Source organism: Thalassophryne amazonica, chromosome 5, assembly GCF_902500255.1.
Source record: "Thalassophryne amazonica chromosome 5, fThaAma1.1, whole genome shotgun sequence".
NCBI lineage: Eukaryota > Metazoa > Chordata > Actinopteri > Batrachoidiformes > Batrachoididae > Thalassophryne > Thalassophryne amazonica.
The window spans coordinates 8,670,185-8,691,845 of NC_047107.1; the positions used below are offsets into that span (position 1 = coordinate 8,670,185).

Here is a 21,661-nt window from a genome sequence, read left to right on the forward strand (position 1 = left end):
TCCACCTCCCCGCCGAGAAATCAACTACCAATCAGGTAATTTTCTCTGCTGACTAAAATTCGAGTATTAGTCTGATCTCATTTTGCAGCCATTTTCCTGGGACGGATACCCTGTCTGTGGAGTTGGCGTTTGGTGTGGACTGCGACGGCTTCGCCTCACACCCCACCCAGATAAGTGGTTATCTCAGGAGCTGCACGAGTGTGTGATTGGAGGTGGAGGTTCTCCCTCCTTTACTGAATACAGACTGTGGGATTACTGAGTGTGCGACCTCACACTCATCTGGACTGTCTCTGTTCTCTGCCAGCAGTACCTTGTCTGACTGCTGAAGACAGCGGCCACCTGGGGCGCAGGGCTTGGCGGCTCCGGTGTTCTTCAGCTCTGTTGGCGGTGGAACCTGTGTGGATCCGGCTTTCCTCTTGCCAGGCGTCTTCTATCGTCGAGCCTGCCCACACGTCACCTGGTGTATGATTGACAGTCACTGTATTGTTATTGTCTGTACATCGTTGTGTGATTCACAACATTAAATTGTTACTTTTTGGCTTATCCATTGTCCGTTCATTAACGCCCCCTGTTGTGGGTCCGTGTCACGACACTTTCACAACACTCCTAGCTTCATTCCCAATGTATCCGAGGACAACTTTGAGTCAGTCCAGTAGATTTCTTGCGTGAGTTCAACTTCTAGTTGTTTCTTCAGCATTTCACCAGTGCGAACAGCCACTACAGCAGCTGACAACTCAAGTCGTGGAATGGTTGTGACTTTAGATGGTGGAAACTCTTGATCTTCCCATTACCAGAGAACAGTGGACTTCTCCAGATGTACTAACTGCTCTGAGGTAGGTACACATGCCATATCCAGACACACTTGCATCCGAGAAATGGTGCAGTTCAAAGTGGTGTGCCTTGAAGTTAGTTGGAGTGTAACATCTTTGAATCTTTACATTTGCTAGGTTCTTGAGGTCAAGCAGCCAAGATTCCCACTGACGTCAAAGATTGTCTGGTAAGGTATCATCCCAGCTGAGCTTATCATGACACATCTGTTGCAAGATCTGCTTTCCTAACAAAATGAAGGGTGACACAAATCCAAGCGGATCAAACACTGAGACAACGGTAGACAAAACTCCTCTTCGAGTGAGTGGATTCTTCTTAACAGTCACTCTGAAGTGGAACTGGTCCGATATCACACTCCATTGCACGCCAAGTGCTCTCTCCATGTGTACGTCGCTTAATGCCATGTCCAAATCTTTGGCAACTGCAGCACATTCTTCTTCTGGAAGTGATGCGAGGACCTTTGTGCTGTTTGAGATAAACTTGTGTAACCGAAGGTTACCGGTACTGCAGAGTTCACGTGCCTCCTTAAAGAGTTGTATTGCTTGACTTTCAGTATCTACACTTGCTAATCCATCATTGACATAGAAGTTTGTTTTGATGAACTTGAGTGTTTCCTCACTGAAGCGTCCTTCTCCTTCAGTGGCCAGGTGCTTAAGGCCGTAATTAGCGCAACCTGGGGAGGAAGTGGCACCAAAAAGATGTACCTTCATTCTGTAGATGACGCATGGAGTATCTAGATTGCCATTCTCCCACCATAAAAACCTGAGGTAGTCTTGATCAGGGGCACAAACACGAAACTGGTGGAACATGCGCTCAATATCACACATTATAGCCACCGGGCCTCTGCGGAAACGACACAGGACTCTGAGCAAGGTGTTTGTAAGCTCTGGGCCGTTCAGGAGATGGTCATTGATGGACGTTCCTTGAAACTTGGCGGAGCCGTCAAAGACAACGCGAATCTTGCCAGGTTTTTGCGGATGGTACACCCCATGGTGTGGGATGTATCATGCCGGGGTCTTGTCGATGTCTTGCTCAGGAACTTTCTCAGCATCACCATGAGCTATAATTTCTTCCATGAACTTCTTATAGTCCAGACAGTACTGGTTGCTCCTTCTCAGCTTTCTCTCTAAACATTTGAGCCTAGGAATGGCACATGCCTTATTGTTCGGCAGGTTGGGCTTATCGCTCTTGAATGGAAGAGGCATCTCAAAATGTCCGTCATCACTGAGCCTGATGCCTTCTTTCATCTTTGTGAGAAATCTGAGATCTTCTTGGGAGATCTTAACATCTTCAGAAGCTCTTTCCACAAAATCGGACTCCAACATTTTGATCACGTCAGCAGGTGACACCATTTCCCTTATTTGAGATCTGTACACATAATGCACTTCACTGCTGAGGTTTGAAGTTGACTGAACACTTGGTAGCACTTGTTTTACGATGACTTGGTGGCTCACTCCGAAAACATCACTATAATCAAGACATGGATTGCCAAAACCTATGATACTCCAACCCAGATCAGTTCTTTGTGCAAATGGCTGATTTTCTTTGCCAGACACAACCTGATGGGGAACGAGTGCTTGAGGGCAATTGTAGCCGATTAGAAGACCAACATCACAACTTTGGAGTGGAGCGATTTCATCTGCGAAGTGTTCGAGGTGAGGCCATGCTTTGGCAGTTCCTGGAGTTGGAATATGATCTCGATTTGCCGGAATGAAGTCTCTTGCATATGTTACTGGTAATGAAATGATCTTGTTTGAGTAGAATCCTCTCACTTGTAAAACTGAGAGCTTGAGACATGACACAACTGTGTTTCTTGAGGACATTGTTGTAAGCTTTAGTTGAACTGGTTCACTTGTAGCGTGCAGGGCTTTAGCGGTTTCTTCCAAGATGAATGTTGTGTCGCTTTGTGTATCAAGGAGAGCGTACACAAGAATTTCACGCTCTGGCTCATTGTCAGATGAAACCCACACTGGAAGTATTGAGGATGTGTGAGTGTCCTTGTAGTTCTGTATTAGTCTGTTAGAAGTTGCTTCATTCGTAGCCTGTGTGACATTAGTGTCTTGATTTGAATCTGATTTCTTCTGTTTTATCTTGTCACTGCTCTTTGCTTGATTGCTCTTTGTCTGAGTTCTTTCTTCTTTAGTGCGGGTGTCATGAAGACATGTTGGATGTTTCTTTTTGCACGTGTCACAGGTTTCTCTGTTGTCGCAATCCTTGGAGCGATGGCCAGACTTTAGGCAGCCAAAGCACAACTTCTCTTGAATGAATTTCAGTCTTTCTCCAATGTTTTCATTCATGAACTTGAAACACCTATGTAGACTGTGACCTGCTTTCTCACAGTAAATACAACTTGGGTTTGTGGACCTTTCATTGGAGTTAACTGCCATAACCTTTGCTCCATGGCTTCTGTTCCTTGGCATCTTTGACCGGTCACTTTCATTTGGTTTCACAGTATAGAGAGATGTTATGGGATTGCATGCAATTTTGGCTTCATGTGAGATGAATTCCACAAAATGGCTGAAACTTGGAAATATGTAACTCTGTTCTTGCAGTTACGTAACCTTTCTGTTCCACCTTGATGTAAGCCAGTCAGGAAGTTTTGCCAGCATTTTTTGGTTTTCATTGCAGTCATTGAGCACCTGGAGACCTTTGATTTGTGACATGGCGGCATTACAGCTGCAAAGAAAGTCAGAGTATTCTTGAAGTTCCACACTGCCTTTAGAACTGATCTTTGGCCATGCGTCAAGTTTGTCTCTGAATGCTTTCGCTATGAGAAATTGATTGCCATATCTCTCTTCTAGTACTGACCATGCTGCATAGTAGGCTGACTCTGTGCCAAGCAGAAAGTAGCTTTCTATGGCCTTCCTGGTAGGTCCACTCACGTACTTTCGCAGGTAGTAAGTTTTTTCTTCAGCTGGTATACCTTTCCTGTCAATCAAAGTCTGAAAGGAGATCTTCCAGTCATTGTACCTGAGTGGGTCGCCACTGAATATTGTTGGCTCTGGGATTGGGAGACGACTTGCACTGAGAGACTCTGCAAAGGCTTTAACCAGCTCTGTTGTGTTCACTTCATGACGTTGCATCAGAATTTTGGCTCTCTGTTGGGACTGTTTACACAGAGACTGCTACCTGCTGCTTTGGACTTTGAACTAACAGTCTTTTTCAAGACTTTTTTACTTTTTTTACTTTTTCACCGTGCTCCAACGCCTAAAGAAGACCTCTAACGGTCGAAACGTCGCGACGGAGCACTTTTATCAGCTAACTTTCGTTAGCGTTTGCAAGCTAACTAGCTTGCTAACGCTTTCGTTTTTATTTTATTTTTTAGCACTGTTGTCGTGCGTTACCTGTGCTGCTCCACAGCGTGTCTGGTGGATTTTTATTTTATTTTAGCACCGTTGTCGTGCGTTACCTGTGCTGTTCCATGGCCTGTCTGGTGGATTTTTATTTTATTTTTTAGCACTATTGCCGTGCGTTACCTGTGCTGCTCCACAGCGTGTCTGGTGGATTTTTATTTTATTTTATTTTTTCTTTAGCACCGTTGTCGTGCGTTACCTGTGCTGTTCCATGGCCTGTCTGGTGGATTTTTATTTTATTTTTTAGCACTGTTGCCGTGTGTTACCTGTGCTGTTCCATGGCCTGTCTGGTGGATTTTATTTTGTTTTTTAGCACTGTTGCCGTGCGTCACCTGTGCTGCTCCACAGCCTGTCTGGTGGATTTTTATTTTATTTTATTTTTTAGCACTCTTGCCCTGCGTTACCTGTGTTGCTTCATGGCCTGTCTGGTGGATTTTTATTTTATTTTCTAGCACTGCTGCCGTGCGTTACCTGTGCTGCTCCACGGCCTGTCTGGTGGATTTTTATTTTATTTTATTTTTTAGCACTCTTGCCCTGCGTTACCTGTGCTGCTCCACGGCCTGTCTGGTGGATTTTTATTTTATTTTATTTTTTAGCACTGTTGCCGTGCGTCACCTGTGCTGCTCCACAGCCTGTCTGGTGGATTTTTATTTTATTTTATTTTTTAGCACTCTTGCCCTGCGTTACCTGTGCTGCTCCACGGCCTGTCTGGTGGATTTTTATTTTATTTTGTTTTTTGGCGCTGTTGCCGTGCGTTACCTGTGCTGCTTTATGGTCTGTCTGGTGCCTTAACTAAAGCACTCCTTCTGCTGAATCACCTCTAAATTATTTACACATTATTCACTTTGCATGTTTTTAGGAATCCGCTAGGTTAGCGTAGCTACTAGCGCTTAGCCGATTTAGCATGGCGGCTTCTCCTGTCTCTCCCGTACTTTTCTGCTCTGGGTGTGAAATGTTTAGTTATTCCTCGGCCTCCTTTAGTAGTAACGGTACTTGTAATAAGTGGAGCTTATTCGTAGCTTTGGAGGCCAGGCTGGGCGAATTGGAGACTCGGCTCCGCACCGTGGAAAATTCTACAATTAGCCAGGCCCCTGTAGTCGGTGCGGACCAAGGTAGCTTAGCCGCCGTTAGTTCCCCCCTGGCAGATCCCGAGCAGTTGGGAAAGCAGGCTGACTGGGTGACTGTGAGGAGGAAGCGTAGCCCTAAACAGAAGCCCCGTGTACACCGTCAACCCGTTCACATCTCTAACCGTTTTTCCCCACTCGACGATACACTCGCCGAGGATCAAACTCTGGTTATTGGCGACTCTGTTTTGAGAAATGTGAAGTTAGCGACACCAGCAACCATTGTCAATTGTCTTCCGGGGGCCAGAGCAGGCGACATTGAAGGAAATTTGAAATTGCTGGCTAAGGCTAAGCGTAAATTTGGTAAGATTGTAATTCACGTCGGCAGTAATGACACTCGGTTACGCCAATCGGAGGTCACTAAAATTAACATTAAATCGGTGTGTAACTTTGCAAAAACAATGTCGGACTCTGTTGTTTTCTCTGGGCCCCTCCCCAATCGGACCGGGAGTGACATGTTTAGCCGCATGTTCTCCTTGAATTGCTGGCTGTCTGAGTGGTGTACAAAAAATGAGGTGGGCTTCATAGATAATTGGCAAAGCTTCTGGGGAAAACCTGGTCTTGTTAGGAGAGACGGCATCCATCCCACTTTGGATGGAGCAGCTCTCATTTCTAGAAATCTGGCCAATTTTCTTGGATCCTCCAAACTGTGACTGTCCAGCGTTGGGACCAGGAGGCAGAGTTGTAGTCTTATACACCTCTCTGCAGCTTCTCTCCCCCTGCCATCCCCTCATTACCCCATCCCTGTAGGGACGGTGCCTGCTCCCAGACCACCAATAACCAGCAAAAATCTATTTAAGCATAAAAATTCAAAAGAAAAAATAATATAGCACCTTCAACTGTACCACAGACTAAAACAGTTAAATGTGGTCTATTAAACATTAGGTCTCTCTCTTCTAAGTCCCTGTTGGTAAATGATATAATAACTGATCAACGTATTGATTTATTCTGCCTAACAGAAACCTGGTTACAGCAGGATGAATATGTTAGTTTAAATGAGTCAACACCCCCGAGTCACACTAACTGTCAGAATGCTCGTAGCACGGGCCGGGGCGGAGGATTAGCAGCAATCTTCCATTCCAGCTTATTAATTAATCAAAAACCTAGACAGAGCTTTAATTCATTTGAAGGCTTGTCTCTTAGTCTTGTCCATCCAAATTGGAAGTCCCAAAAACCAGTTTTATTTATTATTATCTATCGTCCACCTGGTCGTTACTGTGAGTTTCTCTGTGAATTTTCAGACCTTTTGTCTGACTTAGTGCTTAGCTCAGATAAGATAATTATAGTGGGCGATTTTAACATCCACACAGATGCTGAGAATGACAGCCTCAACACTGCATTTAATCTATTATTAGACTCTATTGGCTTTGCTCAAAAAGTAAATGAGTCCACCCCCACCACTTTAATCATATCTTAGATCTTGTTCTGACTTATGGTATGGAAACAGAAGACTTAACAGTATTCCCTGAAAACTCCCTTCTGTCTGATCACTTCTTAATAACATTTACATTTACCCTGATGGACTACCCTGCAGTGGGGAATAAGTTTCATTACACTAGATGTCTTTCAGAAAGCGCTGTAACTAGGTTTAAGGACATGATTCCTTCTTTATGTTCTCTAATGTCATATACCAACACAGAGCAGAGTAGCTACCTAAACTCTGTAAGGGAGTTAGAGTATCTCGTCAATAGTTTTACATCCTCATTGAAGACAACTTTGGATGCTGTAGCTCCTCTGAAAAAGAGAGCTTTAAATCAGAAGTGTCTGACTCCGTGGTATAACTCACAAACTCGTAGCTTAAAGCAGATAACCCGTAAGTTGGAGAGGAAATGGCGTCTCACTCATTTAGAAGATCTTCACTTAGCCTGGAAAAAGAGTTTGTTGCTCTATAAAAAAGCCCTCCGTAAAGCTAGGACATCTTTTTACTCATCACGAATTGAAGAAAATAAGAACAACCCCAGGTTTCTTTTCAGCACTGTAGCCAGGCTGACAAAGAGTCAGAGCTCTATTGAGCTGAGTATTCCATTATCTTTAACTAGTAATGACTTCATGACTTTCTTTGCTAACAAAATTTTGACTATTAGAGAAAAAATTACTCATAACCATCCCAAAGATGTATCGTTATCTTTGGCTGCTCTCAGTGATGCCGGTATTTGGTTAGACTCTTTCTCTCCGATTGTTCTGTCTGAGTTATTTTCATTAGTTACTTCATCCAAACCATCAACATGTTTATTAGACCCCATTCCTGCCAGGCTGCTCAAGGAAGCCCTACCATTATTTAATGCTTCAATCTTAAATATGATCAATCTATCTTTGTTAGTTGGCTATGTACCACAGGCTTTTAAGGTGGCAGTAATTAAACCATTACTTAAAAAGCCATCACTTGACCCAGCTATCTTAGCTAATTATAGGCCAATCTCCAATCTTCTTATGGCTTCGGACAGTGGACTCATCTCTGTGCTTGTTCTGTTGGACCTCAGTGCTGCTTTTGATACTATTGACCATAAAATTTTATTACAGAGATTAGAGCATGTCATAGGTATTAAAGGCACTGCGCTGCGGTGGTTTGAATCATATTTGTCTAATAGATTACAGTTTGTTCATGTAAATGGGGAATCTTCTTCACAGACTAAAGTTAATTATGGAGTTCCACAAGGTTCTGTGCTAGGACCAATTTTATTCACTTTATACATGCTTCCCTTAGGCAGTATTATTAGACGGTATTGCTTAAGTTTTCATTGTTACGCAGATGATACCCAGCTTTATCTATCCATGAAGCCAGAGGACACACACCAATTAGCTAAACTGCAGGATTGTCTTACAGACATGAAGACATGGATGACCTCTAATTTCCTGCTTTTAAACTCAGATAAAACTGAAGTTATTGTACTTGGCCCCACAAATCTTAGAAACATGGTGTCTAACCAGATCCTTACTCTGGATGGCATTACCCTGACCTCTAGTAATACTGTGAGAAATCTTGGAGTCATTTTTGATCAGGATATGTCATTCAAAGCGCATATTAAACAAATATGTAGGACTGCCTTTTTGCATTTACGCAATATCTCTAAAATCAGAAAGGTCTTGTCTCAGAGTGATGCTGAAAAACTAATTCATGCATTTGTTTCCTCTAGGCTGGACTATTGTAATTCATTATTATCAGGTTGTCCTAAAAGTTCCCTAAAAAGCCTTCAGTTAATTCAAAATGCTGCAGCTAGAGTACTGACGGGGACTAGCAGGAGAGAGCATATCTCACCCGTGTTGGCCTCTCTTCATTGGCTTCCTGTTAATTCTAGAATAGAATTTAAAATTCTTCTTCTTACTTATAAGGTTTTGAATAATCAGGTCCCATCTTATCTTAGGGACCTCGTAGTACCATATTACCCCATTAGAGCGCTTCGCTCTCAGACTGCAGGCTTACTCGTAGTTCCTAGGGTTTGCAAGAGTAGAATGGGAGGCAGAGCCTTCAGCTTTCAGGCTCCTCTCCTGTGGAACCAGCTCCCAATTCAGATCAGGGAGACAGATACCCTCTCTACTTTTAAGATTAGGCTTAAAACTTTCCTTTTTGCTAAGGCTTATAGTTAGGGCTGGATCAGGTGACCCTGGACCATCCCTTGGTTATGCTGCTTTAGACGCAGACTGTGGGGGGGTTCCCATGATGCACTGTTTCTTTCTCTTTTTGCTTTGTATGCATCACTCTGCATTTAATCATTAGTGATCGATCTCTGCTCCCCTCCACAGCATGTCTTTTTCCTGGTTCTCTCCCTCAGCCCCAACCAGTCTCAGCAGAAGACTGCCCCTCCCTGAGCTTGGTTCTGCTGGAGGTTTCTTCCTGTTAAAGGGGAGTTTTTCCTTCCCACTGTAGCCAAGTGCTTGCTCACAGGGGGTCGTTTTGACCGTTGGGGTTTTTCATAATTATTGTATGGCCTTGCCTTACAATATAGAGCGCCTTGGGGCAACTGTCTGTTGTGATCTGGCGCTATATAAAAAAAAGTTGATTGATTGATTGATTGACTTCCTGTGTAGGATTCACATTTGTAGGTGCAAAGTACGACCTGGGGGGTAAATCATAATTTGTAAATTTAACTTCATTTTCCTTGTCAGAGATGTGCTGGTGAAGTAGGTCATGTATTTCTTCATCTGAACATTCACTTTGTTCATACACTTGCTGTCTTGCTTTGGCAGCTTCAAGCACCTTTGTCTCCAGCCGCTCTACTTCTCTGCGCTTTGCTACCAGCTCTTTGTTTCTGCGCAATCTCCGCTTCTTGTCTTTCAATTTCCTTCATTTTATTTTCTTGTTCAAGAACCTTCAGGGCAGCTTCATTTGCAGCAACTTCAGCAGCTGCTTCTTGTCTTCTGCTAGAGTTCCTGCTTGAATGACAGGAAAGTGACTTCAAACATGAGGACCTTTCACTCCTCTTTGATGATGCAACAGACTTAAACAGTGATTCTGCACCTTTCCAAGCTTCCTCTTCTCCCTTACCTTCTAATTTTCCTGTTTTTGGGACCTTTCTTCTGCTTGAGTCATAGTTCTTGTTACTGCTTCACATGTGTCCATCCTGCGCCTTGTGTCATTGTCAGGAGAGGAAATGCGTCTTACATCATCATATGCAGTAAAGACAGTGTTTGCAGCACTTGTTACCTTAGTGACATATTCATGCAGAAGACTTGTTGAGCATTGACCAGCCATAGCCCTTTTAGCCTCTTTAGTGACAGCCTTCCACTTCTCGTAGCACATGCTGAAACGATGTGTGGCCTTATTTACCTGATCATCGTGCAGCTCTTGCCCCTTTTCCGTAAACGTGCAGACTCTTTGGCTTCTTCGTGCATCTTGTGAGGTAGAAGGGATATCATCTCCATTGCATTCCGCTTCTGGGGTTTGCTCCTTCATCTTGAGTGTCTCATTACAATCTTCATCCACTTCGGGGAAAACTTCAAATTCTGCCATAGTTTAGTTTTAGTTATTTAGTTAACTTAAATTTAGGAAATTTGAAAGTAATAATTTAGTTTCAAGTAAGTATTTTGTCCTTTGTTTAGTATTCAACTAAATATTGTTTTGATTAACGCTGCACCTTTAACTTAATATCACAGTAAAATGTCTTGTTTCAGAAGATTTAAAGTTTAACTTAAATCTCTGTATGCTTAGCAGCGATTACATTTCTTGAACAAACCAGTAATACGTCACCTCGTAATTACTGTTACTGAGAATCATGACCTTGAAATAAAATACAGATTACTTTGCTCAAAATAAATGTTAACCTGGTAGAAAATCACTTCAACTTGAGCACAAAATAAAATACATTAATCTCAGTCCTTTGATCAAAATAAAAAATGAAAAATATCGTAATATTCTTAATTCTTATCACACGTTTAACTTCTCTTATGTGCTTATCAAAATATCTTGATGAAATGCCCTTTATTAGCATTCACTGGGGAAAACCTGGATTTCCCGCCACTGTAGCGTCTTGTTGTGCATATGGCCGTGGTTAATGGAGGCGCTGTCGTCCCTCTCGACCCTGGTGCTGGCACCGTCTCGTCTACCCATGCGGAGCAGAAGAGTTCTCACTGTAGCACCCTCAATGGATGTAGCATTAGCACGAGGTAGTTATAACAGAGTTTATTCTCCTTTGACAACCCGTGAGAACTTCTCACAAAAGAAAATACAAATAAAACAACATTAACATACATTTAAGACACGACATGACTAAAAACTTAAATAAAAGTAGACAAACCTCGTGAGCTACCCATGAGGGGCTAAATTCCTTCATATGGCTCCAAATTCTCTCTCTTTATAGCTGAACAAATAAAGATTACAAGCAATAAAAAATCTGTTTATATTTAATGATTATTTCACACAAATTTTAACATTATTACCGGAGATGTACAAAACACATCTGCGGCAGAGCGCTGTGAGCCGCGTGCGCCAACTAATTGGGTCGGGTGGAATCTTACATAAATATTTGTTCCGGTTACTTATTTGTCCACTAGATGGCGTAATGATAAAATATAAATGACAGACTAACGTGAATTTATAAGAGACTGTTACAACTATTATTATGAACACCCCCTTTTCTACTTTTTTTTACTAATAGCCCGATTTCATAGCCTTAAGAGTGTGCATATCATGAATGCTTGATCTTGTTGGATTTGTGAGAATCTACTAAATCTACTGGTACCTTGTTTCCCATGAAACAATAAGAAATATAATCAAAACCTGGATTAATCTTTTTAGTCACATAGCAGTACTATTATTCTGAACACTACTGTACGTATACACATAGCCATTTTCTGATCTGCAACAGTCAATAATGACATGCAGAATGATCAAAATCACAGACAAACCTAGGCTACTGTTCAATATCATATCCACAGACCTCCACATGTAGCCGACAGCCTGAGGAAAAAAATGCTAAGGGCAGGCAGAGAAAAAAATCTTTCACCTACCATTGATGTCCTCATAACAGCACAATGCACCTGTTGTTGTGGTTAAGAGTAAAATCATCAATGATTTGGTTCCTGTCCAGAGGCCGTGTTCTCTAAGGGGTAAATGCCAGGAGTGACACAGAGTCACTGGTTTGTCTGTGCCTACTGCTGTTCCTCAGGTAGTTCTTTAGGCGACACAGATTTCACTTCTTTACAATTCCACTCATAGATATTTGGGTAGCAAAAACTGAAACATTTCAGCAACTTGAAACTACACTCACTGCAGTACGGCGTCATCATTGATGCTGGAAAAACTCGCCCATGCCTTTGTCTCCTCTAGCCTTGACTACTGTAACTCCCTGCTCTTTGGGATCTCTGAAAAAAACCTTCAAAGGCTTCAATTAACCTTCACTGGCTCCCCATCACCTACAGAATACATTTTAAGATTGCTCTAATCACCCACCAACGCATCCATGGCAATGCCCCCACACACCTCAAAGACCTCCTCACTCCCCACACATCCTCCTGTTCCCTCTGTTCATACAACACTAATCTTCATCCCAATCACACCACATTTCACACCGTGGGAGACAGGGCCTTCTGTTTAGCTGCCCCTCATATTTGGAACTCCCTCCCTGACCACCAGAGGGCTCCAAAAACTGTGAAAGCTTTTTTAAAAACCTCAAGACATACCTGACAGGCCTATCACCAGTCTCAATAATTTGAATCTGTTGCATCTTAGTCTTTTTATTCTACTTTATTATTTTATTTTGGATTTATTATATTCTGGTGACAGTTTTTATCTTAAGATTTTATTTTTTTTATTCTCTTATTTTTTTGGTTTTATTTTTTCCCTGTAGCACTTTAAGATTTTTATTCATGAAAGGTGCATTATAAATTACATTTATTATTATTATCATGACATTGTTGAATGTGATGTCATTGAAAGCCACATTACACTCATCTTGTGTAAAACAATCAGTTCTGTTGATGAATGTTTATTTTCTTTTATGAGTGAAATATTTATCTAATCACATGAATCTGAAAATGCCAGAAGTGTCTTACTGTGGAAAAGTGAAAGGATGATGTTATTGCCCTGCCTCTGTAACATGTAGTTCACAGTGTAATATAACAGTGTAATTTAGCATATTATATATATTTTTTCTTCTTCTTGGTGGTGGGACAAAGTGCTGGCATCCTCCAGCTGCGAAACCCACCCAGAGCAGACAAACACTGAGGGGCTTCTTTAAAAACTCTTCCAAAAAAAAAAAAACCCCTTAAAAAATGCTTAACAAGTAACTTCTGTCATAACGAATGAATGCATTTCCAGATGTCATCTTCCAAAACAAGGGTGTCATGTCGAGAAGTTTTCATCTGTGATGAAGAATCCTCGTAACAGGTCAGATTAAAAGAAAGAAAAATGAGCCGACTTCTAAAGTTTTAGCTTTTGTTGTTGGAAGTGGCTATTCGCATGGCTGCCGTGTCCATAACTCTCATTTGGCTATTCGCACGGCAAGACTCTGGTGGCAAAACTTGGAACTACTTGTATAAACAAACATACTGCATTAAATGAGAGTTATGGAAACGGCTGCCTTTCGAATAGGGTCAGCCTTTTGCCACTACATATGTACTACAGCATTTTAACGCGGTTTTACTGGATCTGTGAGAATGGAGATATTTCTTGAATGGAACACTTTTTGAAAATGACAAAGAAAAAGACTGTATATCATAAGTTTAGTTTCAGTGTGGACAAGGCCTTAAAAACATTGGATGAAATTAAAATAATAAATTAGGAATTATTTTCTTGGGGGTGCTATGACAAATCCACGGGGAACTCTAGCACCCCCTAGTGCTACCCATGGGAAGAGTCGACATCTAAGGATCAAAAAGTGACGTCGCTATGATCGCTTGGCCACCAAAAGACAGTTCTCCCTGAGGTAACTTTTCCGACACCTCCTGCTGAAAAACCAAAATGTCAGAAGGAACGTGAGGCCCCACCTTCACGGTCTGTATTCATACTGAAAATTGAGATCAAGTCAGCTTTTGCCCTTCTGCTCCATGGGAGGTTTCTGTCCTCTCCGTGCTCACCTTAGGACATCTGTGTCACCGTATGACAGGTGCACTGTCCCGGTCAAACGTCCCACCTGCCACTGTCCCCGGAGCGGGCCACACCCAGCGGGGCCGAATGATGCCAGGAGCAAGAACCTGCTCAGGGCTGACCCTCCCCCCCCATAATATATATATATATATATATATATATATATATATATATATATATATATATATATTGTATATATATATATATATATATATATATATATATATATATATATATATATATATATATATATGTGTATATATATATATATATATATATATATACTCAACAAAAATATAAACGCAACACTTTTGGTTTTGCTCCCATTTTGTATGAGATGAACTCAAAGATCTAAAACCTTTTCCACATACACAATATCACCATTTCCCTCAAATATTGTTCACAAACCAGTCTAAATCTGTGATAGTGAGCACTTCTCCTTTGCTGAGATAATCCATCCCACCTCACAGGTGTGCCATATCAAGATGCTGATTAGACACCATGATTAGTGCACAGGTGTGCCTTAGACTGCCCACAATAAAAGGCCACTCTGAAAGGTGCAGTTTTGTTTTATTGGGGGGGGATACCAGTCAGTATCTGGTGTGACCACCATTTGCCTCATGCAGTGCAACACATCTCCTTCGCATCATCCGTGAAGAGAACATCTCTCCAAAGTGCCAAATGCCAGCGAATGTGAGCATTTTCCCACTCAAGTCAGTTACGACGACAAACTGGAGTCAGGTCGAGACCCCGATGAGGAAGACGAGCATGCAGATGAGCTTCCCTGAGACGGTTTCTGACAGTTTGTGCAGAAATTCTTTGGTTATGCAAACCGATTGTTCCAGCAGCTGTCCGAGTGGCTGGTCTCAGACGATCTTGGAGGTGAACATGCTGGATGTGGAGGTCCTGGGCTGGTGTGGTTACACGTGGTCTGCGGTTGTGAGGCTGGTTGGATGCACTGCCAAATTCTCTGAAACGCCTTTGGAGACGGCTTATGGTAGAGACATGAACATTCAATACACGAGCAACAGCTCTGGTTGACATTCCTGCTGTCAGCATGCCAATTGCACGCTCCCTCAAATCTTGCGACATCTGTGGCATTGTGCTGTGTGATAAAACTGCACCTTTCAGAGTGGTCTTTTATTGTGGGCAGTCTAAGGCACACCTGTGCACTAATCATGGTGTCTAATCAGCATCTTGATATGGCACACCTGTGAGGTGGGATGGATTATCTCAGCAAAGGAGAAGTGCTCACTATCACAGATTTAGACTGGTTTGTGAACAATATTTGAGGGAAATGGTGATATTGTGTATGTGGAAAAAGTTTTAGATCTTTGAGTTTATCTCATACAAAATGGGAGCAAAACCAAAAGTGTTGCATTTATATTTTTGTTGAGTGTATATATATATATATATATATATATATATATATATATATATATACATACACACACACATACACATATTTTTGCAGAAATAGGGTTTGCAAACAAGATTTCCTGAAGTAACTGATCCGTAAACTGAAATCAGTAAACTACTTAAACTTAAAGAAAATATATATCATGAACGATATTCATGTTCATTCATGTTATGCAGCTTACATTTTGCGAGACCTGCATTCCCGTTTTGTGGGATATTTTATTCGCGGTTTGCAGTAAATTAACAGTTCACAGATATTCACAGTTTGCATAAATTTTCATGAATGGTTTGCAGATAGATGATTTGCAGCAGATTCACTTTGTCAACAATCCGTGTGCACTCCCAGTGTGACCGAGAAGCTCACGTTCAAAGCCCACGTTATTCCTTTACAAAAATCAGCTTGTGTACAGGAACATTTGCACCTTTTATTGTAAATAAAATTATTCATCGTATCATGAGTGTCAGGCATCATTAAGGCAAAAGCATGCTGGACATACGAACACGTAGAGCTCACCGATGTCTCTGCACTGTGGTTGTTGAAAATAACTCTGGCAAAGGGGTCTGAGGTCCCAGAGATGTCTCTCGGAGCCAGGTCTCTGCAGCATCATCAAACCAAAAGACAGAAGAACTGTTAACATGCACAGTCAGAAAACGAGGCACAGACAAACATAACGAGCAGCAGCTTCCTTTCAGTTGACCTCATTCTGTCAAACCCGGTTCACATACACTCGCGCAGATTTGAAAAAGACAGCGTCCGGCCAGGACAGACAACCTCATCAGTGGCCTGTCAGGGATGGAGAGGTTTCAGAGGTGGCACTGAGTGGTGTGATGGTGGCGGCCTGTCTCCGGACCGCGGTGTCAGAGCCCGCGGGGCCACAGGGACAACATGTCAGCACAGACACGCCCTGCAGCAATGTCACACCTGGTCACCAGTTTTGTTTTGTCATCTCTTTCATACATCCAGATACTCCACAACTACCACACGTGCACGCTCTTCAGTCGAAACAGGACACCTTAATATCCAGCTCCAACTGGGAGGATTACATACAATTAGAGTGCACACTTCTAGGTTATGAAGTTATTCAGTGGCAGCTTCACCATCAGAGAGCCTCGTCCACAACGACCACAAGAGTCCAAGCTGTCATTGATGTTAAAGGGGTCAACAGACGGTTTGAAGAACACAGGGATGTAAACATTTGATCAGGGTCATTTGGTTAGTTTGTTGTCATTGTGATTTAAAAAGAGGAAACAGTTGTTTGACAATAAATGGCTTCACCCAACCACTAACCATGAGTGAAAAAAAAAAAAGGTTTTTGTGTTATTCATATTCTCTGAAAAATGGCCCAAAAAAAAAAAAAAACACGAAATTCTGCCAGGGTATGTAAACTTTTGAGAACAACTGTATTTAATATGCAAATATTGTGTTAGGCAGCAGAAGCTAAGGAGCTAATTAATGTCATTGTACCAGGCAAAAAAACATGAGTACACTGCTTCTTTAGGTCACTGAACAGACAAACCTTTTACTCTGGATTGCACATGAACTGCAAGCTCCAGCTATCCAAAATGAGGTACACCCGGAAGAAGAAAACATCGCAGAATGCTTGAGGCTGGCTCTAACAGCGAGCAGATTCTCATAGAAGTCCATGTTAAAAATGGACAACATTAGAGGAGAAATGAACAGCCTGGTACCACAAAAAGGTTTTGGTCTCTACAGAGTACCAAAGAGTGACATCACATATCCATAACAGTGGATCTACTCTCACTTTTCCAGGTCACCATTTTGTGCTTTGACGTCCAAACCCAGCACAGTGTGGGGACTTTTTCCATCCTCATTAATACTGGTGATGAATTAAACAAAGAAGGTGAGTAATTTATATATACACATACACTTATTTACAGCATCAATCGTTAGTTTGGTGATAGAATATTAACTTAGTTCACTCCTGCGTGGTTCCAGACACTACAGCTGTTCACACAGCATCCTGTACATTACACACTGAAAGGACAGCAGGTTTGTAATAGAGTGGTCGGTTTTATCACCATATCATAAATATGTATAAAGAACTATGTATGTCAGTCACACCGCAGGCAAACACCGTTCACACAGTTCTACTTCTGTCACTTTTGGCATGAACCTCAGAGCGGCACAGGCCGTCAAGCTCACAAACGTCCTCAGTCTCCTGGAAAAAAAATGACGTTTCCATAGGACCTGATTTGTGATTGTCCCCTTGATGTATTTGATTTGGCTCATTAAAAAAGTAGGTCGCTCATAAGAGAGAGTTCTGAATGCATTCATTTTAACCCTAGGCATCACTTTATGTAAAATTAGCTGGGCGGATGTCGAGGGGCTGTGATGACATCACTTTGGTACTTTCTAGATAGTTCCCCCTTCATAACAAGGGGTCTACAGGGGTGATTTCTATAACTCATTAGGGTGTTGTTGCTTTGAGTTGCCACCATGAACTGAACTCAGAGCTCATCCCACTAGTCCAAAGGTTCACTAGTCCAAAAGTTAACTAGTCTGGAGGTTAAGGTCATAAATGAATATATTTTGATGCCAAGTTTCAGTAGGCTGCACTACTTAATTAAATTTATTTTCAATTTTCAATTTCAATTTATTTTCATTTATATAGCGCCAAATCACAACAGAGTTGCCTCAAAGTGCTTCACACAGGTATGGTGTAACCTTACCGACCCCCAGAGCAACAGTGGTAAGGAAAAACTCCCTCTGAGGAAGAAACCTCAAGCAGACCAGACTCAAAGGGGTGACCTTCTGCTTGGGCCATGCTACAAACATAAATTACATAACAATTCACAAAACAATTCACGGACAAATATACAACAAATGCTATTGGCGCACAGGACAGGAGGATCACCAACACGAATACAGTTCCCATCTCTAGATGGAGCTGCACCTTAAACAGAGAGAAAAAACAGAATCAGAATTTTCATTTATATAGTGCCAAATCACAACAAAGTTACCTCAAGACACTTCACATAACTAACGTCTAACCTTACCATACTACGTGCTGTATACTTACATGTGTTTTTTGTTTCAATTAAACAGACATTTCTGATGTGATAACAGGTACCAGGAACAGAGTCAAGGATATACCCCAGATGCAGTGGTGGGCACAGATAACCAAAAAATTAACTTTGATAACAGATAATTGAGAAGTTATTTTCAATAAAGATAAAACAATAAACCATCCAAAAATGTATCAGAAGTTACAGATAACCAATAAATTCCAGTATAGTTGCAACTACTAACAAGCTGAGTTTGAATTTTAACACCGCGATCGCTTTTAGAAGCATCAAAAGCGACAACAGATCCAAACAATGAATCAGCACTTTTATCTTTCTGTTGTGTGGGCCGCTGAAGAGGAGGTACTGTTGGCCCACCACCACCAGAGGGCGCCCTGCCTGGAGTGCGGGCTCCAGACATCGGAGGGCGCTGCCGCCTCACAGGAGCAGCCAGGGTGACAGCTGTCACCCATCACCTGAGACAGCTGATATCAATCACCAGGGAGGTATATCAGCAGGACGGCATCTCCACCTCATTGCCGAGATATCGCTCTACTAAGGAGGTAACGAACTCAGCCAGTTGTGTTATTCAGAGAAGTAATACTTTGTTGCTTGTGCTTAGGTCAGCTGAAGACCGTATTGGACGTGGTTGGATAAGTACTCACATTCCAATCCTACAGTGCTGTTTTTGAGTAGAGGTGGAGGTGGTGTTTCCACCCTGTGTGTTGCTGGGTGCGGCCGCACCCACACCTGACTGTTTCTGTTCCTTGCCAGCAGTACCGGATCCGACGAGCGGAGGCAGTGGCCACCTGGGAGTTCGGGACTTGGCGGCTCCAGTATTCCCGGGGTTCGGTGGCAGAGGAAATCGGGTGGTTCCGGTTCGACTCGGACAGACGTCTCCTATCGTCGAGCCTGCCCACACGACACCATTGGAATTCGGCTTACTGCTATAATTGTAATCTGTTGTGTTTGTTGTGCGTGTTCACAACAGCAAAGCTTTGTGATTTGACTTCCTCCATTGTCCGTTCATTTGCGCCCCCTGTTGTGGGTCCGTGTACCTACACTTTCACAACACTTTCAGTATCCTGCCCCTTGCTGGAAGCTCCAGTTTACTACATGGCTTCCAGCACAGCCACAACTGCGAAGAGCCAGAAAACTCAACTCTACCCAATCACAGTACTGCCATCAGGCTGAGGTCTTGGAAAATAAAGCAATGCTGACTTATGGTTTGGTGTATAAATAAAATGAATACTGATAGAATAACTCCATTAATGTCAATTCTGTCATTTGTGCAAAGTTAAGATATATATCTTAATGTTGAACAACACACTAATTCTAAAGTTTTGTAACAAACACAGACAGATGGCATTCTGGGTAAAATGTGCCTCCACTACACTGATTGGTTGATTAATTCTATGTAAACCAACACGTTAATGTGTTGGTGTTTACAGATAAATGTGCTTTTGTAAAATATGCCATTTTTTATTTGTAAAAAAAAAGGCATTTTCAAAAAAAAAAGCCAAGTTGATATAACCGGTGTCAAAATAAATATAACACTGCCAACTGCTGGTGCCAGTGAGCGTTTTGGCCCTTTTTCAGCTGATTTTTCATTCGTGTGAGAATTTTTTGGATCGCACCGAGTTTCAGGTTAATCCCGTGTCCTGCATTATTTAGTATACATGGAGTAACGAGCTGCATTTAACATCTCATGACCACCTCCTGATCGGCGATCGTATGGTCAGATGAAAGTCAAACCTATCTGATATTCTTGTGCCTGTGCAAACACCGCAGACCTGTCTTGTAATGTTTTTTTTGTTTGTTTGTTTGTTTTGTTTTTTTAAACTTTGTTGTTTCCCATCGAGAGTTTTTATAAATTAAGTTTGAAAAAAAAGCTTCTGCTTACATTTTGCTTCTGGAAACACGAGTCCGACATCAGGCCCTCTGAACTTTTACACTGTGCGGTTCTCTGGTACAGTGTCTGCCCAGCTTCAGTCTGAGCACTGCCATGAACACTACTGGCCAGTAGATGACAGCAGAGACCTTGAAAACTTGCCAAAACAAAATTCCAGATAATCTGTGTCTGCTACGTTTGCAGAGACGTTTAAGACCCAGAGGATATATTCATGAGAATTTTAGGCACTAGAGTTTAATGCTGTTGTCCTGATCAGAGTGTATCAAATGCATTCTCCTGTCGTGAACGTACTGAGATTACTGTACTGAGATTACCCTATCCTACCCATAATGCACTGCTGGGCACAGCATGCCCACACCAAAACCTTAAAAATTAGCACATTACTTTAAAACTAAAACGCATATCTGATATTTTCACTTTATAAAACTTCAGAAGTGACGTTGATTTAAATAACTTGACCAAAATAAGTTTGGTTAAAATTTGAACCATAAGTTAAAAATGTATGCCTCTGTATGACTTGGGTCATACTGGCCATGTATCAGTATGGGGTTAAAAGAATTTTTTATTTTTTTGGTGATCAGTTGTCCTTTGCCTGCATAGAGCGGTTTCTTCTAGAACCAGCTCTCCTCTGTTTGTAGAGGGTAGAACTACACATCTGTTCACCTTTGTTTACCACATTAATGGTCTAAAAATTATCGGACAAAAATTTATTGGAAGGACTGTTTTGGACATAATTCACCCCATCAGATGTTGTTCACAAGGAAATTACGTCACTTACGATAACACGGGATTTCCTGCCTTCCACATTAACCAAATAATAATAATAATGAGGATGTAAATTAATATTCAAACTTTTTAGCTAGTTGACAGTAGGGCTGTACAATATGGGCAAATTTTCATATCAATATGATATATGACGTGACTATGATTTGACACAGTGCAGCAACAGTGAAAATTAAACATTCTTAAAACAGTAATAATATCACACTCATTTTGCACTCGTCATAAGGTTAGGATACCGTGCCGTCCAAAAGTATTGGAACACTTGACATTTCACACATTTTAATTTGTTTATGCCATTTTAAATACAAGAAATACAAAAAATATAAATAAATATATATGGGTTGTCTGGCCAATTTGGTTAGAGGAGAGGTCATTCGCTGGGCTCAAGACAGCCAATTCGCCCCCCTCGCCGGTATCAAAAAGACCAAATGGATGGTTCTCCAGCGCTTTTGGTGGCCCAGTATGGGTCACGACATAATTGAATATGTCAATGCTTGTCACGTTTGCGCGGCTCAAAAATCACCTAATCAGAAACCTACCGGGAAATTGCTACCCCTGTCAATTCCCACGCGACCCCGGTCCCATATAGGAATAGACTTTGTCACCGGTCTGAAGCGAAGGATGGTGAGAACATTCATAGTCAACCCACAGACCTGCTCCAAAGACCTACAACATGATCTTGCTGCAGATAGTGTCT

General features: G+C 41.8%; 1 protein-coding gene across 2 annotated transcripts in view; it reads right to left on the reverse strand.

The window, feature by feature from the left end:
* LOC117510090 (rasGAP-activating-like protein 1) overlaps positions 1–21,661 on the reverse strand; it is a 145,768-nt gene that overhangs the window by 84,663 nt on the left and 39,444 nt on the right. For both annotated transcript variants that reach the window (XR_004560612.1, XM_034169705.1), the window contains exon 6: positions 15,760–15,841. Coding sequence is in view for 1 of the 2 variants with exons in the window: in XM_034169705.1 (XP_034025596.1) it covers positions 15,760–15,841 (82 nt within the window). In the remaining variant the exon portion in view is untranslated. The remainder of the gene's footprint in view (positions 1–15,759; positions 15,842–21,661) is intronic.